Genomic DNA, 27,948 nt, shown 5'->3' on the forward strand with positions numbered 1-27,948 from the left:
AATTGATTAATGCTTTTTGAACTAAAGGATAATTTATAATTAAGTGGATATGTAGATAGATTGGTTGTTTGACATCTCACTTAGGCCTTTAGGAGGCCGATTGTGAAACCATCGAGACTAAAATCCAATCACTCTATTGTCTCACCTCTGAGCCACCTCGTGCTTTCGATGAAGTTCAAAAAGTACAAAAAGTCTATAAATAGCCAGAGCCATACATATAAATGTCTACTTTTTCATGGTAGGGTGATTCATCTGTTTTTGAATTTGTAGTCGAGGCTTCATAATATAGAAAAATGCATTACTGAGATCATTTAAATCACTAAAGAAGAAAATAATTTTTGAAATTTAGTTACAAAATCGATGCCAAGTCGATATACCTATCAAGAAGAAAGACCATCACCCATCTTGAGACCCAGCATACATTACTGGATAATATTTGATCGAATAGACCACGTCCTGCATGCAGTGAAAACCATATACCGTAACTGAGAGTGTACACGAAGACTGTGGAGAGTCGATTCGGCGCCATTCGCAGCAACTCGGACTGACGTATGGGACGACTTCGAACATTTTACGTCGAGATCTTAAATTGAAAGCGTATAAAGTATATGTTCTGCAAGAACTTTTTCCCGTGAGGATATGTAAAGTCGAAATTCTATGCAGACACAGCCGTTTCGATACAGGCCTTGGAGCAAAACATCACGCGTGTCGTTCACCGGCTACTAGTCGAAATGCTCGAACGAGTTATCGAAAATTGTACTCGACGGATGAACCATCTGAAGAATGTTCGTTAGAATGATAATAAACATTCCGCATTAAATTTAAAGTTTCTGTGTTTTTTCTTTAAAAAGCAGAGAGCCTCGAAATGGATCACCCTTTAGTTGCTATAAGAATTGCGTTTAATGCATAGCTTCGATTCAGCTGAAGTTTACATTTTTCCTTGTTTTATAATCAATTTACTAGTGATTGTCTGACATTTATTTAATTTAACTAATTAAATTTTAATTTAACTTTTTTAAAAACTCGCCATTTTGTGAAATATTTGACATAATATTCAACAAATAAAATGTTTACTTTGCTAGCAAGTCTTATGTAGATTAAGATTTCGTTTTTTATTTAGTTTTAGCGTTTACTGTCGCCTTTGTGACATATTTGGACAAAAATTTTGGATATAGTTTTTTTAACTTACACTGTAATAATTTTTAGTGCAGCATGAAAGAGAGATATTATATTCCATTTTCTTTTACCCGAAAATAAATTATCAAAATTAGTCCTTTTTGATGACTCTAGACTGATCTAATCTCATAATCAGGCTTAAAAATATATAAAGTTTCCAATAATATGGATTAATAAAGTAATTAAATTCAACCTTATGATATTATCAGCATAAATGAATCGGTATTAACCTAAAAATACACCGTTCAACAGTATTGAACTTCCGGCCATACAATTTGTGGAATATCAAGAAGTTGCACGACAGAATGTGGGGTCATTTAAACCTTGATCAAAGCAATCCATGCTGGAATACGGAAATTCGAGAATATATATGTGTATATATATACGTATATGTAAATTAATATAATTGTAATGACACCAAAGATTGCACAAATACTTTTTCACCGATAACGCTGCAGTGGCAGTTAGTGGCCGACCAAAAATTGTGGCCGTTGCTATTACCGAGACAGTCTGACCTATATAAGCTGATATATGTACATTTTCTTTATAAATAATGGTAAACATCGAACTGAATAGCATGACCTTCGGTTAATTTCTTAAAATATCAGTATTAAATTAATTTACTATAGCATTTTGCTAAATAAATATGGCACCGACTTCACTCACCTTTTATAAAGTGTGGCACATACTGCTGTTTTTATGGCTGTAATTTAGTTGGAATGTGTAGCTTAATGTTTCACTTAAATCAATTTTTTTTACTCAACTGAATTGTTTAAATAAATTTGCACAACCACTCACTGTTCGATTTCACTGCTTAATTTTTATGCGAATTCGCGCAAAAGCTTTTGCAGAATTTTAATTTTTGACATTTCGTGCACGCTATTATCGACTCTTTCATTTATCGAAGTCGATAAGTTAGTTAAAGTTCCGTATAGTTTCAGCTGATGGTGTTTTAAACACACATTTTAAATTGAGAGCTTAAAATTTGTTACTTTAGTTTTTAAAATTAATTTGAGAAAATAAATATAGCTATGTGTGTATATATATATATGTATATATATATGCATGTATTCAATAATTATTAATAATATTGAAATGTGATTAATGTCCAGTCAATTTTGAAGTAGGAAGGTAAAACTCGTTTCCTGTTTCTTATGTGTTTTGTACTACCACACATACATTTGCTAATATATGTATATAATATTTCAATGGCTTCCATCTTAGTAGATACGTATTTATGTACATATGAGTAAATTACTAAAAAATATATCGAAATTTTGGTCAAAGCAGGCAAAAATATTTTGAAAAAATTTATTATTATTTGTATTTTTTTGTAAACTTTATTATTATTAACTTTATTAACAATTAACAGTAAACAATTTGTTTGAATATAACTTGAATACATATGTATGTATTATTATTTATAAATAAGACTATCCTTTATTAAATTTAGCAAAATATATTTTCATATACATACTTATAGCTAATAAATATTATTGTTCTTGTAGTTAGGACGTTTTTCCGAATCATTTTGACTACTAACATACTACATATACTTACATATGTACATAAATTAGTATTTATGTACATACATATGTGATGATTGTTTTTAAATTGCGTTGAAGAACAGTGTGAGGCGCAGAGGCCATTAAAACAAAACAACAACAGAACCGGCATATATTCGGAAAATACACTCTCCAACTAGTTCGTATGCCGGAGCTCTCACCTATCGTACTGGTTGTACGCGGGCTCTGCTGTGGTAAGCAGCCAGTTGATTATATTAATTCGTCGCAAGTGGTTGTGAATTTGTGTAAACGGCAAGACAAACTGAACTCATATTAATAAAATTTCCAATCATAAAAATTAAATATAGTATATTTATTAATTGAAAACCGGTGATTCAAAAAAAAAAGAAAACGAAAGGCCGGTTAGTATACAATTACAAACACTTTCCTTGCTAAATACATATCTATTGCAGACTGCATTTACATGTACTTACAGATACTGATAGATAGGTACATATGTACATATGTATCTGCAGAATTACAGAAAAATATAATAAAAAATAATAGTGTGTGTGTATGTATGCGAATTACTTGATGTATTTGTGTGCGTGTAAAGATAATTGTGCATCAACGCTAAATAGGTACTAAATATTATGAAGAGTTATTGAGGAAGATTGGTGGCTACATTCTCAAAACCGGTTAATCACACCTAAAACTTAATCAAACATAATTAACAATATCTTTATTTTTTGTGAAATTGGTAAAAATACTTGTAATAATATATACCACAATAGTCAATAATAAAAGGTTTGTATATAGTCATATGTTGCAATAATTAGTTAAGCGCTAACCAACACTATCAGCTGAAGCAAAGTTCCAGAAAAATCGGCTACTTCATTTCTTTCACAGCTGTTATACACAACTCTCGTTTGACTTTTTTATTTATTTTTGTTGTTTTCTTTTTCTAATCACCAAAAGGTAAATAGTCAAGTTATGAACCGGGTACTTATTGGCTGTTGTTTAAAATTTCTTCTATTCTACTGTATAGGTAAAGATAATCTTATTTTTTTAATTTATTGATGGGCTTTTCAGTAATTAAAAACAACAAAACAATTTAACGACAACTTAAAAACATTTGGGTACAACACAACCACGTGGTTTTACTTAATTTAGTCGTTGAAATTCGGTTATCTTATAAACCGAGTGTTAAAATGCTGTCACTAATACTTTTTACCAGATGATTTCCTCTCCAACTCTCATAGCCGCCATAAAACACACGTCAGAAAAAACAGCAAAAACTGGTACAAAAATAAAAATTTAGAAAATATATACTACATGTAGGTGAAAACTAAAAAGCCGCTGCGCAATAGGAAACACGAGGCTGGAGCGTTTATACATACTTTCGCTGAAAAAAACAGTGCTAGTACAAAATATTGAGTTATCAAAGTGCTATGAATCTTTGGGGTACGTACTTATCTATGACAAAAGTAATTTCTAGAGCAGTGAAATTTGCAATATTTTGTTATCAGCACCCTAAAAGACGTGACAATATGTGAAACAGCTGAGTTTGTTTATTAAGCTTGTATACATTCCAATAAAAGATAGCGTTTGCTTAAATTGGTGGAACATTTGCAGCTATTGAATCCTTACCTCATGGCAAGAAGCAACTGCCCACTTTGCTATTTGATGTAGAGAAAAGATTATAGAAAGAAAAGTAGTGCAAATGTCACTGACATCGCTCGTCAAACGTGTGTACAAACATGTAAAGCCATGGCATACGAACCGGGTCGCCGGCGCTGCAAGTTGCGTCCAAGGCAAATCAAGTTTTATTGCTTGTTGTGGATAATAATGACCCCCTACTGCCGGCTACATGCACACGGTTATTCCATAGTGAATCCCATCCAATATGCATTGTGGTAGGTAGTTGTGGGATGCGCATGGTGATACCGGTTGGCTGCCGTTAGTTGGCGGCTGTTTATTATTTAACAACTACCTTCTTATTCTACAGAACAAAATCGATTTGAAGCCGGTATTCATAGTGGACAATTTGTCTACAATGTTTGGCTACATATGTATACTCAAACATAAGTACTCATATTTACATAGCTGGTATACATTATTGAAAATATTGATAAAACATTACAAAATATATTCTTTATTTGTACATACATACATATACATACATATGTAATGTATACTACGTGCTTAGAATCACGCAAACACCGCGCAGGCAAGAAGTTGATGAACATAAGCAGAGGGTGATTTCGTTAGTTCATGGTTTCCTTTTTGAGTTGACTTATGTAAAAGTGAATATTGTGGTAAACACGAATTAAACCTTTAGAAAAAAAATGTTTATTCATTTCCATACATATTGAATTCGTTAATGTACACTAGGCCTCACAGTAGGTACGGTAGGTAATAATTAGCCGGTATTTCGTCAGATATCTCTCAAAATGTGTTTCATTCAAATATCTCTCGTTCTTACGTATTCGTAATTTTAATAACGCAAATAGAAAGACCTTCAGCCATATGTACCTATCAGCAAACATACTCTTACACATACATTGATATTTATTGTCGAGATAAGAAAAACTAATAAAAACAGAGCGGTGAGATTTTTTTATTTTTATTTTTTCAAAAAGAAAAACATAAAAATGTCGACAGTTTCTCTAATCAACTCGGTTGGATTTTCTCTCTATTTAGGGACCGAATTTTCTACACATACACAATGAGTGTTCTCATTTTTAATCTTCAAAGATAAAAACATTGTAAGGTTTGTATTATTTTTGTTGATACAAATTAAGTTCTGTATGTATGCGTGAATGTTCATATGACGACATTGTTATCGTTGCTGTTTTTGTATACAAACAAAAGAATAAAAAAATATCCCGTATATGTATAAATTTACGAATTAACTCTTATACAACATATAAAATATGAAAACTAGCAATATAGACCATGGAACACATAAGAAAATAATCTCGTAATGAAAACATATACACATGTACATATAAAAATACATACATATGTATGTAAGTTCATATAATCCTTAAAAATGCTTTGTACCCGCGTGATTTGTATTTACATATGTATGCAGATAAAAAAAGAAAGTTTTTTATACGTAAGTGGAATTGAAATGAACAATTTGATGAACATGTACATGTATATCGAATGTTACATATATTTTTCCTGGCTCGAGTAGCCCTTATCAGGTGCATTTAGATTTAATAGAAATGCAAAAAAATAGATTAGGTTGGTAGAACACTCACGCCGCTAATATCATCAAATGCCGTTTCCCTCTAGACAATTTCTTTAAATCAAAGTTTAGAAAATTATAAATTGACCAAGCAGTGAATCCGATAAAACAAAAGTATAGTACATACTTACATATTCCTTACGCTAATTGAACTATTTTTCTCATTTCAGATTTGCATCGTTTAATCTCTACCAGATAGTAGTGAAAACAAAGAATTTTAAACTGAAAAACTTGGTGTGCAAACAAATTATAGTGCGTTAAAAAATCAAATTTAACAGAAATTTAATATATTAAAAAATAAAAATCAAACAGAAGTGCATAAAAGCATTGGTGTACAAAACAATCATTTACTTTGTTCTATCTGTCTAATATTTGTAGAACTTATCAACTAAAAATTGTCCAATTGAAATTTGTGTGACAAAAATGTCGGAATCTACCGCCACTCAAAACTCCTCTGCGCGTAATAAACATTGCCCGCCGCCCCCAAGACGTAATAGCAAAAATTGTGGCGGCGGCGGCACAGAATATCTTGATATAACGAAAGAGGAGTTTGCCCGCATCGAAGATGCCTTAAAAAAAGAAGAATTTCGAAAATTATTCTTTGAATATTGTGAAGAAATACAAGATCCGGAAAATCGTAAACTATACGAGCAAGAAATTAAACAATTTGAAGCGGAACGCGGAGTAGATGTGCGTTTTATAAATCCCGAACCGGGTTTCGTGATTAAAACATCAGAGGACGGGGTGACTAAGTGTTTTATAAATATAGCAAAATGTGCCGAACTAACGCGCCCATCGAATAAGTTGTGCCTAAATCCAGAAACGGGTAATCCCGACTTAAGCTGGTCAATACCGCTTGCGCAAGCGCCACCGCGTGAAGATTTAGATGCACAGGGAAAGCGTTGTCGCGTATACGATGTGATTTTCCATCCGGATGCGTTGTATCTGTCACAACGAGATTCGACTTTCCGTAAGTGCCTCATTGACACAGCGCTGGACGCTGTCGAAAGAGAATTCAAGGTGAGCAAATTTGTACTTTCGATAATCCTATCAAAATCAGTGCAAATTGTTACTTGGGTGATATCTAAGCATACATGTATGTAAATGTATATGTATATTAATGAAGCATTTGTCGCTACAGGTGGATTTGGATCGTATAAATTTAAAATTTCCAAAACTGCAATTTAAGGGCATGGCGCGCCCGATTGTGATACGCACATTGTCGAAAAATGCGCCACCAGAGGCTGCCGAACCACATCCCTTGGATGGCATTTCACCCGCCAAGCCAACAGCTGATGCCGGCGAACCCAAAATTATACCGATGAAAACACAAAACGAAATAGCGAAACCTGAATTTAATGTACCCAAATATGTTATTAAGCATCGTCGTGATGTTGATCTCACAGAATACACCTATGAATTAGACGCTAAGTTCAGTGTGACGGTACCGCGTGAATTGGTGATAGAAATTGATTTGCCTCTACTCAAGTCTACAGCCGAATGTAAATTGGATGTGACAGACAAGTCATTATATTTGTTGAGCGAACGTCCCGGCGCAAAGTATCGTCTCAATTTAGATCTCCCCTATGCTGTGGATGATAAGCGCGGTGTTGCACGTTTTGATACAGATCAACGCCGCTTGTGTATAACACTGCCAGTTACGCAGAATAGTCCAAGACAACAACGTGCCATGCATGATTCCATTTTCCAACTTAATCGCGAAGACAGCGGTGTGGAGAGTGATATTCGCGAAGAGGGCAATTTGCATTCAAATAGCGAATCACCCGTAGATGAGCTTAGTGACACGGTGGAGGAAAACCTGAGCGCATCTGGTGATGATGTGAATTGTGAGTATTCAAATTTAGTAATTTTAAGATAAGTAAATACAAATTAAGTGCAAAACTGTTGAGAATGATTTAATAAAATAATCATTTGGGTTTATTTTTATTTTTTTATATTGATTAAATGCAAATTGCCACAATATTAAGTTGAAGAACACTTGAATTGATATTTTACATCGTTTTACCCATTCACAGCGCCGCAGTCTTCCAGTTCGCCAGTGTCAGCTTCAATAAGCACCGCTAACAATTTCCTTAAGAGTTCCATTCAGTATCAACTGCCCGCCAAATTCGACTGCAATGTCTTGGACAATGTTATGTCTTTGGTATTACACGTTCGTAATGTACAGCCGGAGTCAATAGCAATGCTTAAAAGCACTAAGAGTCTACATCTGCAATTTACATCGATTGGCAGCGGTTATTATCCGACGCATTATGCACTCTACTTGCAACTGCCTAACGATTGTAATGCAGAAATTTCCTCAGCGGAAGCTGAAGCTTGGGAAAATAATGTAGTACTAAATCTGAATATGGCTGCCTCCAGTGAGAATATCCACAACTACTTAGTTGGTATTGACGCCAGCGATTTGAAAGAGTACACAATACAGGGAAAATTCAAATTGGCTCACAAATCGCGTCAATCACGTAAGAAGTCGCCACCAACGCCCCCAATTTCACTTTCCTCATCATTGGATATTTCCGTTGAACGTTCGGAGTGTGAACGCTCTGTGGAAATCGAAATAAAACCTACTAACGAATTACAATCCACCTGTACGGCCAACACCACAGAAGATGAGGATGGTTTGGTGCATGCAGCCGATGCGGCGCCAAAGAAAGTGAACAAAAAACAAAAGAAGAAGAATAAGAAACGTCGTTCACTCTCCGAATCAGTGTGTGATGACATCAAGGTGTATCAAAAACAGCAGCAACAACAACAACAGGAACACCAAAAACAATTTTTAAAAGAGGCTGCTAAAATTTTGAAAGATGATTCTTCTAATTCGCCGGATGATAACTCATCACCGGAACGTAATGACACAATAACATCCAACCTACAGCCACAATCAATGGCAACCCAGTCAATGGCTGTACCAAACGGTGTACAACAACGAAAACAACGTAGCTATTCGGAGTGTCGTAGCGGTGGTAGTATTGTAAGTAGCGGTGCTTCCACTCTACCACCCTCCTTCAAGGGTATTCTAAAACGCTACAGCCGTTATGAGCCACGCCCATCGATTTCCGACAGCTGTTCGTCTATCGATGAGTATTCGTCGTTCTCTTGTTCCGTGGATGGTGGCGTGGGGAGCAGCTTGCATTTCTCCCAATCATTCAGCGACATACCGGAGGAAAATGACTCCAATAGGCTATCGGAGAGTTGTAAAAAGACTGTTAGATTTAATGAGGTCATCAAGGAGCAGGTATTTAGGTGAGTTTCAACAAAAATAACACTTTGATAATGTTTACAAATTATACTGTGCAAAAATAAAAACAAACAAGCCGTCTACATTGAGATGCCCCTTATCTCAATTTGATGTACGGCTGATTTGCACAATTTCACAGTTAAATTGCGCAATTCACAAATTACTCGCAATGACGTGCATCATTGTTGATAAAACAATTGAGCACTGTTTACGCAATATAAATATTCTCAAGTGTATACATATTTAATTTGGCTTAAATTACCTCAATTGCGAATTATTATCTTAACTATGCTTTCTTCTTGTATTTTAGGCTAAATTCCAGCATTTTGGGGCAACGTAAGAAAAATCAGAAACGCCGTGATCGCAAACAGCGCGCCCTGCAGCGCCGTCTTAGCGAAGGCGATTCTGCCGACTACGAAGATAACAGCAAGGTGAGTAAATTGTTGGTAGGGGACTACTAGGAAAGTAGCTAGGAAAGTTATCACTGATTATGCGAGTAAAATATTGTTATTATTGCTATTATTTTTTTCAATTATCAAACAAAAAATTTGTTCGTTTAAATTCCGGTTTTAACCGATTTAATTTTTTGCTAATTAGGTGAGTACACGTCTAGTACTTAGTGAATCGTTCGTTCTATTTTTTCTCAAGTAACACATACATATGTACATACATCAAGTATTGTGTAGTGATTTTTTCGGATAGGTGTCGTTAATATATTTGTGACAGGTAGAAAATTAGCAAATTGACTGCCAGTGTATCACTACCCCCAGGTGCCAATGTGTCACCGGTGATACACTCCTAGGCGCAACATGTATATTTTTGCTTGGCACCTGAAAATAGATTTTTGTCGTGATCACCGGTGATACACTGGCAGCCAACGTGTTAATATGAGAATCCCTAGCTTTTGGAAGTTAACTTTTGATATGTGGAACTTTAAATTTTTCGCCATACTCTTTTTTAGACATAGTCGAAACATATGCAAATTTAATGACGATTCCACTGACCCTTTAATTACTATAAACAGTTCTTATCTAACAAGAAATTCTCTGCTAATCTATAACTATCAGTAAATTTAATTTAATTGTTTACTTAAAATACTGATAACTCACATATCAGATTACATTCGCGAAGGTGTAATTTTTTGTATACTCGTTTGATATTGCCATTTTAAAATGTAAACAAATATACTGATTTTGTATACAGGGTGTCATTATAGTGGCCATTATAGGATTTCCACTCCCCAAATACCTCAATCTTAATAATTTTTCGATATTTCACTGTAGAAAACAGCTTGCAATATTTTCCCACTAGACATGATTTTAGTATTTCTTCGGGTAACAGCCTTTTTGAATTTTTTTCTCATATAAAAAATTAAATATTTTATTAGAGTTTTTTATTGTTACAAACACACACTATTAACAAAGAAATTCTGAAATTTTTGGAAAAAAATATTTTAAACTCGGCCATTGCGACGCCATTTCCGATGACACCTCGGGAAAAAGATGCGCCCGCGTTGGGAGAATAACTGCTTACAGTATCAACTTAAGTGTAAAAAATACGTGTTTTAGTTAAAACCTTAACTTAGAACTTGAGGGAAGGAGAAAAGACCGAAAATTGGATTTTACAAGCAATTAAAATTTCAGTAAGAATTTTTCGAATTTTTTTTTATCAAATAGTTGTAATCGAAAGAAAGTCCTTCGTATAAGTCTTTAAGAATGGTATCTCAAAGAGCTGTGTAAAATTTCATGAAGATCGCTTAAATAGTTCTGGAGAAATCTTGCCAACCGACTTCAAAAACACAGTTTCGAGAAAAACGCGTTTGAAGACAACGCACTTAGCCTAGAAAGCCTCGAGCGCACAAGTTCTGTATTTCCAAAACTTTTAATATGATCAACCTTAAAATTTAGGAAAATATTCTAGAGATCTTGTAGAATTAATTAAGGCAATTAAAAAATTCGATGTTTTGAAACCCGTAAACTCATGTAACCCCTTAAATTAAATAATAAACTCTATGTGCACTATGTCTTCCATGTATATATGCATGTATATATGTACATATGTATGTTACATAACTTTAAATTAGTTATTGGCATCACGCCAGCTGTGTCCCCCATTGCACAAACATAAACATGTGATATTTAGATCGCATCGCCAATATTATGATATATGTACATATGTATTTACAAATAAATACTTTTTATTGTTTGCACCGAAAGTAAACAAGTGGTCAATTTTGTCATTTAAGATTTTGTTCTTTAATTCGAAGGAATCACTTACGTAAATACGATAGGTGTACATATGTACATTAGTAAATAGAGCTCACTCGGTAACTTGTGTACATATGTACACAGGTTTCACTTTATTCGCCGCTTTATTTGCTTTGCCAATTTGTTTGTTTGCATAGTATAGCTTAATTACTTCATTGATTGCAGCGTTTTAGTCTCGGAAAGTGGGACATTGTTATTTTTGAATTGATTCTTGGCGGCACTTTCGGTAGCAATGCTATAATTACCCGCAGAGGGTGTGTGCGCATTGGTGTGCATGTGTGTTTGCAGAATGCTAATGGGGTGCAGCCTCTAGGAGAGGGTGTTCTTTTAGTTGTTGACATTATACTGTCATATGACGGCACACCGTCTTGTTTGAAATAGAGATCGTCCGCGTCGATTTCATGAAATTCCGGGGAAAAAGTTGGTCAACATCGTGTTATAACAATATATGTACATATAAATATCAAACAAAAAATCATAACTCTTTAACTTATTATTCCTAATTTATATTTGCAGCCCATTGACTTGGACGCTGACACCCAATATCTAAAATCGAAGAGTAAAGGCGGTGACAGCGCAGATAACAGTATTCATAAGCCGCCGCATGCTGGTGGCAAGCACGCCAATAAATATAACACCGCCAACAAGCAGCAGCAGCAGCACAACGCCAAGGGCGGTAGCAAATTGCAACGCGCTCGTCTCGAATCGGAGGAGTCATCCGACGCGGAAGCTCACAGGAACACGATGATGTTCGAACTTGATATGTAGTGATAGTGGCCGTGCAGGGCAAATGCATGCGCCACAGCAGAATGGAATTGTACAAACAACAAACAATCATTAACAGCAACAGCGACAAATTAACTCGCGCAATTACAAAAGCAACACAAACCACCACCCACCATATAATTAAACATCGTCTCATCTTGCATTGTTTGTGTATACTGTAAGCAGTGCATGTGTTCTATTTAGACATCTGTTTTAACTACTCACATATATACCATACATACATATATTTATATATAATTTGTTGCAAATTTGCTTATACATATGTACGTGTATTTACAATTTTCATTTTGACTTAATTGTCAAACATCATTAAGTAATTTTTATATGCTTAAAATTTGTAGTTGCTAAAACACACACACACGAACAAACAAAATAATTCGACATTTTAAATGTGAATTTTATAATTAATTGTAAGCTGTTGCATGAAAAATTGTAAATTATTACTTGAAGAAAAAATTTTCTACAAAGGACAAATTTGTTACCATTTACAGACACTTTAATATGCATAAGCTGTGTCGCAATTGTTTGATATAGGTTAAAAAGAAAAAAATTAGCTGTTTTCGATTGATTTTATTTAGCGTAAGAAATTGGAATTGTTAATTATACATACAACAACAACTATTGGTAAAATTTGTACTTTGAAATTTTGTAAAAAGCAACTACAGCAGCAACAATTTTAGCATAATCATGCTCATCCTCATCGCATACATGCATACATACATACATACATACATTTCTTTATATACAAGTTGTACAATTTTTAAATACAATTACAATTAGTGCATGTTCTCATATGCTCATACATGGACTCAATACATTCTGAGCACTTTAATTATTATATTGAAATGAAAAATGTTAATAAAATATTTAAAAATTATAAATCGCAAATTGTTTAAATTCACTAGAGAAACGCTATTACTTATGCTGACAAGTGGAATTAGCATTTTTATAACGTTAGAAAGGCAAAACTGTTCGCAAAACTACATATCGTCACCTGAAATGCAAAATAACGTATCATTAAAAAAATTCGAAATTGAGTGTCTTATTGATTACGCTTCACCACTTCAAATTACAAAGATAATGTTACATATGTTCAACATTTTCAGGTTCTGCACCAGTTTTAACCAATATTAAATTTTTTTTCACTCATGTTCCATTTTTTTCACTCATGTTCCATTTTATTGCGTGTTTCATTCATGCCACTTTACATTTCCGAAAATGTTGTTACGTTATTTTGCATTTCAGGTGACGATATATAGGTTCTAATGCGGAAATATTACTCCTACAGGATTTTCCAAAACTCTTTGAAGCCTTTTTAATACTATTACAACAACAACAACTGTTTACTTAGTTTTTAATCTCTTAACCTTAAAATTTATTTGGAGAATTACGAACTAATCTGAAAGCTATCTCAAGGGTTATATGGGTTTACGAGTTTCAAAAAATCGAATTTTTTTAATTGCCTTATTTAATTCTACAACACCTCTAGATTATTGATCTAAACTTTCAAGTTGATCCGACGAATAGTTTCGGAGATACGGCCTTTAGAACTTGTGTGCTCGAGGCTTTCTAGGCTAAGTGTGCCGTCTTCAAACGCGTTTTTTTCGAAACTGTGTTTTTGAACTCGGTTGGCAAGATTTCTCGAGAACTACTTAACCGATCTTCATGAAATTGTACACAGAGATTCAATTCTTAAAGACTTGGACGAATAATTTTTTTTGATTACAACTAGTTATTTGAAAAAAAATGGAAAATTCATTTCATTTTCATTCAAATTCATTGACGTTTTTATTTTCATGTCTGAAAAAAATCCAATTTTCAATTTTTTCCCTTCGTCCAAGTTCTAAGTTAAAGTTTTAACTAAAACACGTATTTTTTCAGTTAAGATGATCCTGTAAGGACAACGCGGGCGCATCTTTTTTCGCGAGGGGTCGCCGAAAATGTCCGAGTTAGAATATTTTTTTCTAAAAACTTCAGAATTTTTTTATAATAGTGCATGTTTGTAACAATAAAATATTTAATTTTTTATATGAGAAAAAAATTATTGGAAAAATACTGTTTTTTACGCGAGGAAACCCATGTAACCCCTTAATTAAGCGAACATCGAATGATCTTAACCTCAAATTTTTATATTCCTGCAACGTGTTACTACAGAGGACGTGGCACCCACCCAAACGATTTCAATCAAATTCGGTACGTATCATTCTTCTAGTATTCTTATGTTACTGAGTAAAAATAGGCGAAATCGGACTACGGCCACACCTACTTCTCATGCAACACATTTTTAATTTTAATACAATATTATTAATTTTTTCTAGTTTTGTTGTAGGAAGCGAACTCAAGACCAACAAATTGGCGACGTAAGTTAACTGAAAAAACCTTTTTTGCATTTCGAACTTTTAAACCGTTAAACAGTCAAATATATTGTACTATTAAACGGTACTTTAGCTAAATTAGTTGTTTACTTGCAATAACATACAATAAACTAGCACTTAACAGTAAGTTATAACTTAAGCAAAATCTTGTTCCTAAAATAGAAAATAATTTTGGGATGGCTGCTGAAGTTAAAATTCTTAATCATCCATTCCTTGCCAATAAACGATCAAAATCTCTCTGCCAGCAGTTTACGTATATGTTCCACTTGCTGCAGGTCACGACGTTTGACCTCATTCACGTATAACACGGGACAATCTAGGGAACTACATTTGATCTCTCCCACGCGACCACAGCATGCCTGACATATCTGCTGCACCAATTGGTAGCCCCGCTCAATTTTGGCCATTTTCTGGTGCAATATGACGAAGGTGCGTTGCGGCTGCCGTTCACACTCCGCGCAGATGCCTTGCTTTGTCTGGCGTCCGCAGTTGGCAATACAATTTGTGGCTGAGAAATATTGTGAAATTGTGCTCTTCTTCGCATGATTTGCCTGTTCCACATTGAAAGCCAGCTTGTTGGCTGTGGAAACTGGTGGGACGATAAGTAATTTCCGGGGCAAGCTGGCGAACCTGAATAGAAGAAGTTATTAATTATATATTGAATAAAAAAAACAAGAAGAAATAAGAAAAAACGTTAACTTTGGTTACACCGAAGCTATTATTATAGCCCAAACATGCAAAACATTCCTTACTATAACTTGATTTCGGTCCGTCAGTTTGTATGGCAGTTATATGCTATAGTGATCCGATATGGAAATTTTTCTTCGGTGATTACACTACTGCCTTAGACATTAACCCATGTCAAAATTCGCGAAGATATCTCGTCAAATGAAAAAGTTTTCCATACAAGCACTTGATTCCGATCATTCAGTTTGTATGCCAGCTATATGCCATAGTGGTCCAATATCGATGGTCGCGACAAAAGAGCTGCTTTTTGGGGAGAAAAGGACAAACCGACGGACGGTCAGACAGACGATCAAACAGACGGACGGACAGTCTGACAGACGGACGGTCGGTCAGACAGACGTTTAGACAGACAGACAGACAGACACGGCTACATCGACTCAGCTCGTCATGCTGAACATTTATATATAACATCTCCGACGTTTCCTTCGGAGGAATATTTCAGAAATATTTACCATTCATTCACATCCGCGCCGATGAGTAGCAAGCAACGATTAAGTGGCGGTATAATTGCTTTGGTGATATAATAGATTGCGTTGATTTTCAAGCCTTCATCAGCCAGCACTTCATGTGGACTGCGTACGAGCCGGATTAGCGGTACACCGGGTGGTCCATTAACAATGATGAATGGAACGCGCTCACCACAACGCGGTATACGACGTGGATCGGTCTGTAACCATTTCCTAAGAGATAAAAAGTACAAATTTTAAATATTTAGAACCTTAGTTAGTTTTGAAATTTAAAATTAACCCTTTTGTAAGCATTAGATTTAATGAAAATAATAAAAGTTTAATTATGTTGTAGTTGTAGCGGCAGAAAACATTCCTGAAATAGATTTGAGGAACGCTGCCGAGTTGACAGTCCTTAGGCGGATAAAAATACGGGCACGTTCCGGTTACGTAGACACGACTGTTGTCATTTTATCAGAATACATCTCTAACTTATGAGTTTACGCCTAAGGTCGCATATTTCAATACATTTTACTTTTGGAACAAAATTAAAAAAAAAACATGAAACATAACCTCAAAAGTTGAGTTAGAGACAAACACGGTTATTATAATACCACAAAAGGTCCAACATGCTCTCAAAGAGTTAACACTTTAGACTTGCACATACCTCGTCAACTCAAGCGCTGGCACACACGCAGTGGGCTTGTAGCCATTCAGTCCTCGAAACTCCTTTGCAAATATCAAATCCTGCAAATTGGCGCGTCCAGCAAGTAGTTTACTAAATTGTCGGCAAACGTATTGTTTGATTTTGCTCACATCTGTTGTTTCGAAAAGGATACGCAACACTTTCTCTAGCATTTTTGCAACGGCCGGGCAACCATCGCGACGCACCGTCTCAATACCCTTCGCCTCATAGACGGGTTCCGCCTGATCCGCAGTTTCATACATATAGCCAACGTAACGTTTCTTAGTTTGCAGTATGCAGGGTTGATATACCTTTTCCAGTTTCAATTTCACCGGTTGTGGATTGTCTTTGGTGACGGCCGCTGCGATTTCCTCGCCTATTTTGAAAGCTTGTTCACGATTGCGCCCCGGCACTTGTACAAACAGCGAGTCTGTGTCACCGTAAACGACACGCACACGCCATTTTTCATTAGACTCCACCATACGAATGGCGCGTTCAAGCGTCTCGCGGCCTTTCGCCACAACGGAATCTCCTACTTCCACGGCAGGCATGCGGCCACTAAAATTCGCCGCCGTGTAGCCATATGTCACATTCGCCATCAATTTCAGGCCGAGTTGTCTGGAATGGAGTATGCGTTGGAGAGCCGAATTGGATTTATCCAATTTCATCGATTGTTTAACCATTTGGCGTGTGTTTAAAATTTCACTAAGCATGCGCGGTAGAATACCCTCGCGCACCGACGATTTCACAAAGACAGCACCGCAAGGCGAAATGGTGATGAGATCGTTGTCAATCAAACGACGTAGTAATGTGGGCGAAACGCGTAACTGTGAAGCGCCGAATTCGAAAGGCGCGGAGCTGAGAATGGAATAGGCGTTTTTTAAATTATTTTGGAAAAAATTCGAATTATTTGAATAAAAACGGATACTCACTGTCCCAAATGCTCAACACGCCCCAAACAAGTGGAGAAGCAGTAATTGTAGGCTATAATCATGCTCGGATACAAACTTTGAAAGTCCAATACAATGACTGGATCTGCATAGAAGCGTGATTGTGGCTCCAATATAAGCGGTAAGTACTCGGGCGCTCGCATGTGAGCACGCTGTTGTACGCTCGGTGAGAGCGGCACCAGATTCCGTGGTTTTGCTATCCTTAAAGAGTGAGAGATAATATATTTGTATAAAAAATAGTATTTAATGCTTGAATATAAGAGGATTAGGAATTTGCGATAAGGAAAATAATATTTTATAGACTTTATACTTTTTAAGAGGTTAGGTTACCATATTGATGAGCTTATGTATGTACTTTTGATACCTCTATAATTGAACATTTTTTTCACTATTCCTATATGTGCATTTTGAAATTATCCGGCGAATACGGGTTAAAGAACATCTCGACTGCTCTCAACCTGTTATTCGAAGCTTTTATTTGCCTGCAGTACGTTCAAACTATTCTCTGTTTCCATAACAGTTGGTCCTACATTACCGGTTTGGATCCGACCAAAGACCCACAACTGGGAAGCATCCCTAAGGCTTACCGGGGTTAGATCTCCAAAAAGACAGCCTTTGATCGGCTAAAATCCGGGTCAATTCGGTTAAAGTAGAACCGGCTGCTGTAGAATTGGGAAGCACTCCTCATAATTATTTTTGAATGTTGTCAGTATCTACAACAACAACTAGAAAACCTTCGCCAATGATAGTCAGTTCCATGTTACTGGAAGGAAACCAAATTTATACGCGGCCAAGAGCAGTCAACTTCTGAAGATCATTATGCGAATGCTTTGTGCTACAATAACAACTATAAAAGCTTCCAACAACTTAGAACGTCTTACCTCAACATCATACTTTCCACACGAAATTGTGAGCCACGTGACAGAACTTCATAAAATTGTATGCCAATTAGTTTTGCCATTTCACTGGTGCGGCCAATCAGATCCAGTTGGTCCAACAGCGCCAAAGTGCCGCGTACACGTTCCACATAATACTCAATGACGATCCAACGTGTGTAGGGCACCTCAAACCATTCGGTGAGCGCACGATGATTATGCGCTGGACAGCGTTTATGCAAAATATGATACATGACATTTTCGAAAGTGTACGAGGTGAGCGCGATTTCTGAACGCATTAAACGCCACACATCCAACAGAATGCGACCGCAAAGCTTCAACTGATACAAGAAAAAATTCAAAACGTATAAGATATTTACATAAAATATAAAAGGACAACCGCACCCACCTCGATATCCAAATCGGTGAAATGCTCGCGGTCCTCATCCACGTACTCACGCACTTTCTGCGTCGGCACGCGTGATAGCAGCGGTGCTATGTTGAAACCGAGGTGCTTGCCACGTTCCAAAACATAACCCCACGATGCCGTCTCGATCTCGTAACCACCATAGATATCGGGATCCCAACGCATGCTCAACTCCACAAGCGCTTCGAATGCCTCGATTTCGGTATTCACGAAACGCATCGTCACATCGTTATTGCCGCCCGTGCCATACATGCGTTGGTCCCGCACAGCATTATCACTTTCTATATCCTTAACAATAATGCAGCCACAATCATTTTGCGGTAAAAGGGTGTCGCCTTTCGTCTGCGTTGCTGGCGAACGATGTTCGATGGCGTAAAAGAGACAACGCACCTCATCGTGCACTGGATCGGGTAGCAAATTACCACGCGTCGGCACAAATAACTCCAGGATTATGGTTGTTAAATAATTGCACTGAAAAAATTGTGGATATTTAGCAGGCCTCTTCTTCACTATAAAATATATCTTATTGAATAGTCTGTACCTGTAGGTATAGAGTTCGCTGGAAGGAGGGGAAGTAATGTTTTGCGCATTCTTAAAAATCACGGGAGCGTACCAAGAGCACTGGAGAAAAGGAGTAGGGCAGCACCGGTGCGCAGAGGCCGTACTGCGCACCAGAATAGTTAAAACCACAGTAGGGGATGAAAGGATTCGCTATCTTCCCTGTCATGCAGCCTAGTCGTGGACGACCTACTAGTTCTGTTAACTAACAATGGGATCCGATGTCAAGGAAATGCGAACGGAATTTAAATAATAGCTAAAGGCAAATTCGGAGACACTCTCTAAGATTTAGTACAAAGTGGATTATGTCTAGCTAACGGATGGTGCAATGGGGTTAAGCTGATTATCAACCTCTCGAAGACGACCATCGTCCCGTTTACCAGACCTCAGTCCCTACACGGCAGACTTCTGTAGGGCTTCAACTATCGAAGCTGCAGCGACTTGCATGTATATGAGTATCGGGTGCATTGCGCACTTGCCCGACGGCGGCACTTGAAGTCATGCTTGAACTCACACCTTGTAATCGGTAAGGAAGACGAACACACACTGCCTCAAATGACAGCAGAAGGGAGTGGCAGAGGTAAGGTAATCCAATCCCAGCGTATGATGGACTTAAGTGGCGAAATACTATTGGCTCTTCATCCAAGAGGCAGCGTTATCAAAATAGTAAACTTCACTAAGAAATTCAACAATTGGCTGAATGGAATGATTCCACTCTCGAGCTACTTTTTAGGGATAGTACATTCTAGTAGTACACCAATGGCCTGAAAACGTCGGAGGGTATTAGTGCAGGAGTAGCCGAGCATTTTTCAAGCAGAGGCCTTTGACATAAGTCGGTGCGTGGGGATAAATATCCAACGCAATTATTGCAACGAACCTACAATCATACATAGCGACAGTCAAGCATCACTTTAAGCAATCTCTACTAAGAGATCAAATCTCTATTGTTGCAGGAGAGTAGAGAACGGCTGAAGTCTATCGGAACGTCACCAAGTGCACTTTATTTGGGTGCCCGGTCAAAAAGGTATAGCTGAGAATAAACTGCTTGATGAGCTCGCCCGATTAACAGAAGCCAGTAACATGCTAAGACCTGAACCATTCATCGTGGTGGCTCCTCGTTCCGTAAAAGAGTTGCTTCGCAAGGAAGAAGGAATAAACCGGGAGAGGTATTGGCAACAACTCCAAAGTATGCGCTTAGCGAAAATACTAATGGGGGCTACTTGTCGGCCTAGCTTCTTTTGCAAATTGCCGGTTCTGCGGCAGGTAGGCTGAAACTTCGGAACACCTGCTAATTGACGGCAAAGCAGTCTGCAGACGCAGGATAAAGGCCCGCGGATCCATGTTTCCAAATAGGGATCACATCGCTTCAATAGCACTCAGCAGTATAATGAATATGCTGGGGCTAGGTGAGTCGTTGTGACTTAGGAGAGGACACAAAAGACAATACTCATCTATCTGTCTTCTAATATACGTACAGGTACAGTAAAACCTGTAAAGTTGGACACCCTTATAACTTGGACACTCGCTCAAATTGGACAAAAAGTTCTGTACCAAAATAATATCGTACAAAATATCCATATATTCACTGCTTAATTTGGACACTGTCTATCTTGGAAGTTGGACAAAATTTGTCTAAATTTTTAAACAGAAAGCATTAAAATCCCTTTATATCTTGGACAATACATTTATGTCGGTATTCTGCGTGAGACGATTGTCTCATGTCTCTAATAGTGACTATAGTAATTTAGTGATTCTGTTAGTCAGGAGTCTCATTTTGGTATTCTGGCAAATAGAGTATACTACTTTACAGTATACTACTATACTGTAACTGCCAGAATACCAAAATGAGACTCCTGACTAACAGAATCACTAAATTACTATAGTCACTATTAGAGACATGAGACAATCGTCTCACGCAGAATACCGACATTAATATGTATGCATATTTGTATGCTATTTACTTATGTACTATACCTATGTATATTACACACAAATGTACTTATTTGTATTTCGGCATCAATGAAATTTTTCAAACGATGCAATGCAGCTATTTTTGCGTACATATGTATCAAATTTCATGGATTAGCTATTGACACAATTATGCATATTTGATCTGTTGTTGCAATCATGTCAAAAAGAAAACACCCAGTGGAGTTATCTCTGAAAATTAAAAGTGAGATATTGAATGAACCGGCTAATAAAAGCCTATCTATAAGGAAATTGGCAGAAAAATATGGAGTTTCCAAATCAACAATCGCTAATATTAAAAATAAAAAGGAACATATTCGTATTATAAAAGTACATATTACTAATTTTGAAAAAATAAATGAGGGAGTGAAATCGTTTTTTGAAAAAAGCAGGTCTTAGAATATTCCGATCAGTGGCCCAATAATTCAAGAAAAGGCTAAGCTATTGGCTTCTGAGTTACAAATAGAGAACTTTAAAGTAAGCAATGGGTGGTTATAACCTTTCCACTTGAGATATAACATTAAATTTACAGCTTTAAGTGGTGAAGGAGCGAATGTAGATCTTAAAGCTGCCTCAGTTTGGAAAGAAAAACTTCCTACTTTTCAAAAATTATTTACCTGAGAATCAGTTTAATGCGAATGAAACTGGATTGTTTTATCGTCAATTACCTACTCGAAGTCTCGTTGCGAAAGGCGCAGTTTGTAAAGGAGGTAAACTGGCAAAAGAAAGTCTGAGCGTATTGTTTTGCTGCAGCAGTACAGAAGAAACGTTAATGCCGTTGGTTATAGGTACCGCTGCGAAGCCGCGAGCATTTCACCGAAATAAAATCGACACTCAAAATTATATTGTGCAATGGGTTCACAATAAAAAGGCTTGGATGACAAGTGTAATTTTGCAGTATTGGCTTAATTCTATCAATGACCAAATGAAGAAGCAAAATAGAAAAATTATTTTGTTCATTGACAACGCTACAAGCCAAAGTTTAATTAATTAACATTAAAATTTTTTTGTAAAATTTCTGCCACCAAACCAAACGGCAGAAATGCAACCTCTCGACCAAGGAATTATTCAAAATGTAAAAACAAAATATAGATCAAAAACGATGCATATTTTTCTAAAACATAAGTTGTACATATTGTATATCCGTATTCTAAAATGTGTTAATATTTGTTTTTCTATTACACACTTATATATTGAATTCAATGTACGTTTTTTAAACTATTTTTTAAAATAAAGTCAATAAAATAAGAAAAGAATCATTTCTTTATAACATGGACACTCGCATAAGTTGGACAAAAAGTGATGAACCGCAGGCGTCCAACATAGACAGGTTTTACTGTATATAAATAACAATATCGATAATGGAAAAAATTACCTCCACATCCGATTTGGCTTGCTGCAAATTCTCCAAATTCACTTTGAAACCAAAGGTGTTGTCCAGCGAAGCGCTACTCAAACCAAAACTGAGCTCATGGGACGAAGGCACGGCTTTCGATTGCAAATCTTTAAGAAATAAATTCCTTTCCAGTGCCTTTAAAACGGTTTCGTTCGATATGGTGGTGTCGTTGGAGGTCACAACCTGCGCACTGCTCAAGATTTGTGTGTTTTGCACACTTTGCGATAACTGTAAACTGGCATCTGCCGTGAGCATACTCATTTCCGGACTAGCGCAGGCCATCAACTGCTTATTCAAAGAAAGCTTTGCGCGTTTCGTGCGTGACTGCACTTTCGCACACGCATTTGCCTTAACTGTCGTTTCTTCAGTCGTGTTTGCTGCATTTGACGACCTTTGCGTATTCACTAACGGCGTTGGCGGTGTTAATGTGATGCAATTTGTATTGTTTAGGACGTCCTCATCGTCATCACCGCCACCGCCACCATCGTTTAATATCATTATGGTCTTTTGACGTCGCACTTTTATAGGACTCTCCTCCAAGTTTAGTTTATTCTGCGCACTTGCCTCGCCTTTGGCCAACAGATCGCGCGCCTTTAACCACAATTTAGCTTCTTGACGTGTGGGCGCGTATATTTGAGGTGTGATCGTAACTCGCTTCGGCTCGGCAAAGTATTCACGTATTCGTTGAGCATTTCGGTGAGAACAGTGCGTTGTGAGTGCTGAGGGACCGCTAATCGCTAACATTTGCTTGCGACGCCATTCCGTAAGACTCTGCAGCTCGTCACCAAGAACACTTTTGAATTCCTCGCAGTCGTTGAGCGTGTTTCCTGATGTTAGGACAACAAAAATATTAAATAAAAAGTTATAAATTATAAAATATATAATGAAATAATTACCTGGAATATGCAAAGCGATGTGACCGACTTCCTTCAGCCGCGTTATGTCATCGGGATTGCCATAGAAGGGCTTTTGAAACTCATACTCGGGTATGTCCAGCTTTGCACAGCTCGCCAACACTTCTTCATAACTTGGTGGCAGATTAAGTGGAGTCAGCTGCACTAATTGCTTTGCAGAATTCGATGCCGATACTGTGAGCAAAGGTGTGGTATTATTCAATATTGTACTTGATATAAGCATTGACGTAGCGTCTTGGCCTTTTGCAAGTAGTTGGCCGCATTGAAGTGAATTATGCGACTCATCTCTAATAAGTGGTATAGAAGAGCCATCTTTTACTAAATTTACGTTAGTTGGACTTAAAATCTCTTTGAAATTTGGCGGACTACTAAGATCTTCGGTAAATGATATATCGTAGAAACTTTGTATATGCGGATCTTCTATATCCGCGCAGTCATCAGTATCTATTTTAAGCGCTTCTGTGGGTGAGGTCGACGATTTCGTCATTTTATCGTCTCCTTTTGTGGTCTCATGTATCGATTTATACGAAACATCATTTTTCTGCATTCTTCTATGTTGCACCAGGTGAAAGCTGCGCCGTAGACGTTTTGCGCTAATAGGTGTGGGAGCGTCTTCCGTGTCTGAAGCAGCAATCTCATCGCTATCACTTGAGTTGAGTTGCGGACTTGTATTATTTGGTAGACACTTTTCTTGCTCTTTGCTTAAATTAAATTGAGGGCTTGTGTAAATTGTGCTCTTGCTTAATTCTTCGTGACGATCATCGGGGATTTCATTATCATGGTTATTGGCTGTCAACTTTGACGGTTCAGGCGTATTAGTACCCGAACTATTTGAACCTGTTCGCTTTAAACGTTTACTAATTCTCACTACACACTTTCGTATCTGAGGTTGACGACGTTCCGGGCTTCTCTTATGGTTTTCTGTATTTGGAACCCCTTCCGTTTGGTTTTTTGTCTGAGCAACTTTCGCCAACTTGTCCCGACAACTATTTTTACTTGCATCTGTTAACGTCTCGTTGGTTTTATTCGGATTCTGTGGTTCCGGACCACACTTCCGAGTAAGAGAGGTAACGGATCTAGACTTCGGAGTTCCTTCGGCTGCGCTTACCACCGCTTCTTCTTCAATGCTGTATACTTTTAAAATTCGCTCACTTTTTCTACGTGGCGTTAACTCGCAAGTAATGTGTGTTCTATCCAAGTCCATAGTTCTTCGAGAGCGGCGAATTGGTGTACTGCTTTTCAAAAACGAAAACATAGATGATTTTAATTCAAGAGATGTGTACTGTTAGCACATCAAACTTATCTGAGAATTAGTTTTCAAAATCATGTTTTACTATAGGAAGGATACCCTTCGGTACCATCGTTGAAATTGAATTCGCTCTAAACCTTACTTCGTCTTAGCAAATAATATATATTTCTTCTTTTGAATATTGAACATTGTTTTATACTCACCGTTTTACGGTACCCTCGTCGCTTGGTTCTCTGTTTGCTGTAAAATTTTCCCGTGTTGTGCTTGGACTCCAGTCCACACTTTTTCGCCGCAAAGCGGTTAAGGCCAGCTTTTTGCTTAAGGTCATTTTGGTGCTGAAAATTAAATTAGAAAACAGAAATTGATTTCAAATTAACATCACTAAGCGCAGCAGGACTAACTTTTTAGCGTCACAGGAACCGAGATCTAAATTTCTTAAAACTGATTGACGCGCTGGAGTTGTTTCAGCTTCGTTTGAGACATTTCCTAAAAACGTTTTTTTTTTTTTAATTTAGAACAAATAATCTTGAAATATTGCATGGCAACTTACTCTCTTGTTTCTTACAAGTGATTGTTAACGGTAATGGTGCATACTTTTTGCTTGCACTAGACTTTGGCGTTCTTGGCGAACGTTTCGGTGACAAATGTTCTCTATTAGTGGTGATTGGTGTTCGTGGTGAACTTAATACATTTCGATTGTTGCCTGTTTTCGCACTGCTTGCGCCTTTAACCGGTGTCTTGGGCAATAAATCGTCTGAACCATCCATTTGTGGCAAACCGGATTGATTACCAGCTTCTTCGGTTGATTGGCTGGGTGTAAATTTTAAGATCAATTCATCCATATCCTCTAAAATTATGGAGTAATCATGTATATTGCCATTTTCACTGGTATCGGAATCGGTGTCGCATTCAGGCACTGGTTGACTCATAGCTGCAGCTATCACTTGCTTGTCCAGCAATTCTGGTGAAGGATCAACTGAAGTAAAATGCATATAATTTGTAAATATTTATTTTTTTTTTATATATATCATAACTATTTTTACATTTATTATGCGTTTGTGTTAGTGGTGCAAGTGTGCTATCTAAATCAATTTGATTTTCATCTTCTTCATGCTCTTCCAGCTGTTGTAGAATATCCAACAACTCCAAATCTTCTGCACCCACTAAATAAGATAAAAGACGATTCTTGAAGTTGCAGCATATATTTTATAAATTCTAACATACTACTCATATTCGTTTGTTTTGGTGTTTCGGAATTCAAATTCGAAAATAATTCTTCATCAACGACAGTGTCATCCAAAAAAATGCTATCCCCACGATCAGCACTATCTTTGTTAATGGGCGGTGTTGCTGTGGGCTGTATTACTGAACTACTTATTTGAAAGCCATTTTGCGAGACATGATTCTCAATGAAGGATGCATCAACCAAATTTTCGTCAGGAGTGCATTCCTCTGGATAAATAGCATTACCAATAATTTTGCGAAGATTGAAGGTGTGATGCTGAAAGTAACATATTTTAAGTTACTTCTCCATAATAACTATCATTTGAACACATATTACTTTTACTCACCTGTTCTTTATCACCAGAATTTAATAAAGTAAAATTGGCACTACTTGTTTGTAGCGTCAAATTCATGGATTGATCAGCTTGACTGACATTTCCCGTTGCAGCCAATTCTAATGCCATTAATTTGCTTTGCAGGACAGTACGGTGGAATATATCGCTCTCTGTTGGTTGTACATTGCAACGCTCTTGAGTGGGCGGCAACTCCAGATCAGGCACCTAAATTAAACATTACCAATTGACTTTCACAAATCTTTAATCGCAAAACATGCTCAAATTACATTACCTTCTCAATATCAGGTCTCTCTGCCATCTTCTGTCTACGCAAACGTTCATCATTCCAAATTGCTTCGATACCTGGGTTCGAATGCGTTTTACTGTTATTACTGCGCAAAGCGAGTTGAAAACGGTTCAATATGAAATTAGATCCGATATCCACCTCAAATTCACAAGTTGACTGTTTTTTCGCCACTGTTGGATCAAGAAACTGTGCTTGCTTCAACGCTGGAATGTGGGATTCTATTGGTACAAAAAATCATACAAATAACCGCGCGTAAGTTTATAGAGTAAAAAACAAAATCTTGCCTGTGGGATTATGATCATCACCAGTTTGGCGAAATTTAACAACATCGAGTGGTATATGAACAAAACTCATGCCATATAAGTTATAATCAATCATAAACTGTAGAATATAGGGCACATGTGATTCGAAAGGGTGAAAATTCTTATTCATAACGGCGCCGCTTTGTAACAAATTTGCTGCACGCCTTACAAATCTTGGATTAAACATGTAGATTTTAAGGAGCTGATGTTCACCGCGATGGTAACCATAGAATGGACTAAAATGTAATTTAGAAATATAAATAAATTGTAAAATTCATTAAAAGAGACTGTTTTTAAACACATACATGCCCTTGACCAACTGCACTTTAAATACATGTATCGCGTTAGAACACGCCTGTCCCAATGATACGTTAATTGCTTTGTCCACATTACTAGTAATTTGGTAGATTGCTTTGTTCAATGATTCGAACTCCTTCGCTTCGTAAGGTATATAGAAATAGGGAAAGACACCGTGTACGTGCATGCACGTTTTGCGTCCATCAGCGCTAGATCCAAAAATTCTAATTATTGGCACCTGGAAAGTATGAATTTCGCAAATATTACAATGTAAGAGAAAATAGAAATGCTAATGTAACTGACTCTTTTAATTTCTTTGCCGCGAAACTCCGAATAGCATGGATCGAAGCCGAATATCGGCTTCTCCATGTAAAAATCCGCTATGACCAACCGCACTGAGAAAACTCCTGCGTCTTCCTTTGCTTGGCTCATTTTCGCGCGTTCATTTAATAGTTGTGAAATAATAGAATTGGTTAAACATTTAAAACCCTTCAACACTTCCCTATAGTAAACAAAATATTCAAAGACATGTATCGATAACTGCTGATTAATCGCCTGTTGCCAGCTGTTTACACTGCGAGAAATAATAGCCTGAATTAATACAAAACCTGTACGCGTACTTTTTGCTACATTCGCTTATGTTA

The 27,948-nt window shown here is 36.9% G+C and overlaps 2 protein-coding genes across 3 annotated transcripts; one reads left to right on the top strand and one right to left on the bottom strand.

The window, feature by feature from the left end:
* The first annotated feature begins 2,937 nt into the window (after window positions 1-2,937).
* Window positions 2,938-13,130, top strand: LOC105222895 (protein kintoun). 2 transcript variants are annotated; one of them, XM_011200437.4, is made up of 6 exons: window positions 2,938-3,103; window positions 6,108-6,957; window positions 7,079-7,784; window positions 7,974-9,201; window positions 9,507-9,627; window positions 11,980-13,130. In XM_011200437.4, exons 2-6 carry the CDS (start codon window positions 6,361-6,363, stop codon window positions 12,229-12,231), a joined length of 2,904 nt encoding a protein of 967 aa, XP_011198739.2. In that variant the 5' UTR covers window positions 2,938-3,103; window positions 6,108-6,360; the 3' UTR covers window positions 12,232-13,130. The 2 variants fall into 2 exon arrangements, with proteins under 2 accessions (XP_011198739.2, XP_011198740.2); XM_011200438.4 differs by lacking the exon at window positions 2,938-3,103 and adding an exon at window positions 3,826-4,145.
* A 1,367-nt stretch (window positions 13,131-14,497) lies between these two features.
* On the bottom strand, window positions 14,498-27,814 carry LOC105222911 (DNA polymerase zeta catalytic subunit). Its single transcript, XM_049453160.1, has 18 exons — window positions 27,608-27,814; window positions 27,313-27,542; window positions 26,990-27,243; window positions 26,691-26,923; window positions 26,411-26,623; window positions 26,064-26,340; window positions 25,883-26,002; window positions 25,390-25,815; window positions 25,241-25,325; window positions 25,043-25,174; window positions 23,573-24,822; window positions 22,656-23,503; window positions 18,737-19,225; window positions 18,334-18,668; window positions 17,435-17,653; window positions 16,485-17,360; window positions 15,824-16,051; window positions 14,498-15,254 (listed from the first exon to the last, which is right to left on the bottom strand). Exons 1-18 carry the CDS (start codon window positions 27,734-27,736, stop codon window positions 14,852-14,854), a joined length of 6,747 nt encoding a protein of 2,248 aa, XP_049309117.1. The 5' UTR covers window positions 27,737-27,814; the 3' UTR covers window positions 14,498-14,851.
* Window positions 27,815-27,948: the final 134 nt, after the last annotated feature.

Source organism: Bactrocera dorsalis, chromosome 3 (genome assembly GCF_023373825.1).
Source record: "Bactrocera dorsalis isolate Fly_Bdor chromosome 3, ASM2337382v1, whole genome shotgun sequence".
NCBI lineage: Eukaryota > Metazoa > Arthropoda > Insecta > Diptera > Tephritidae > Bactrocera > Bactrocera dorsalis.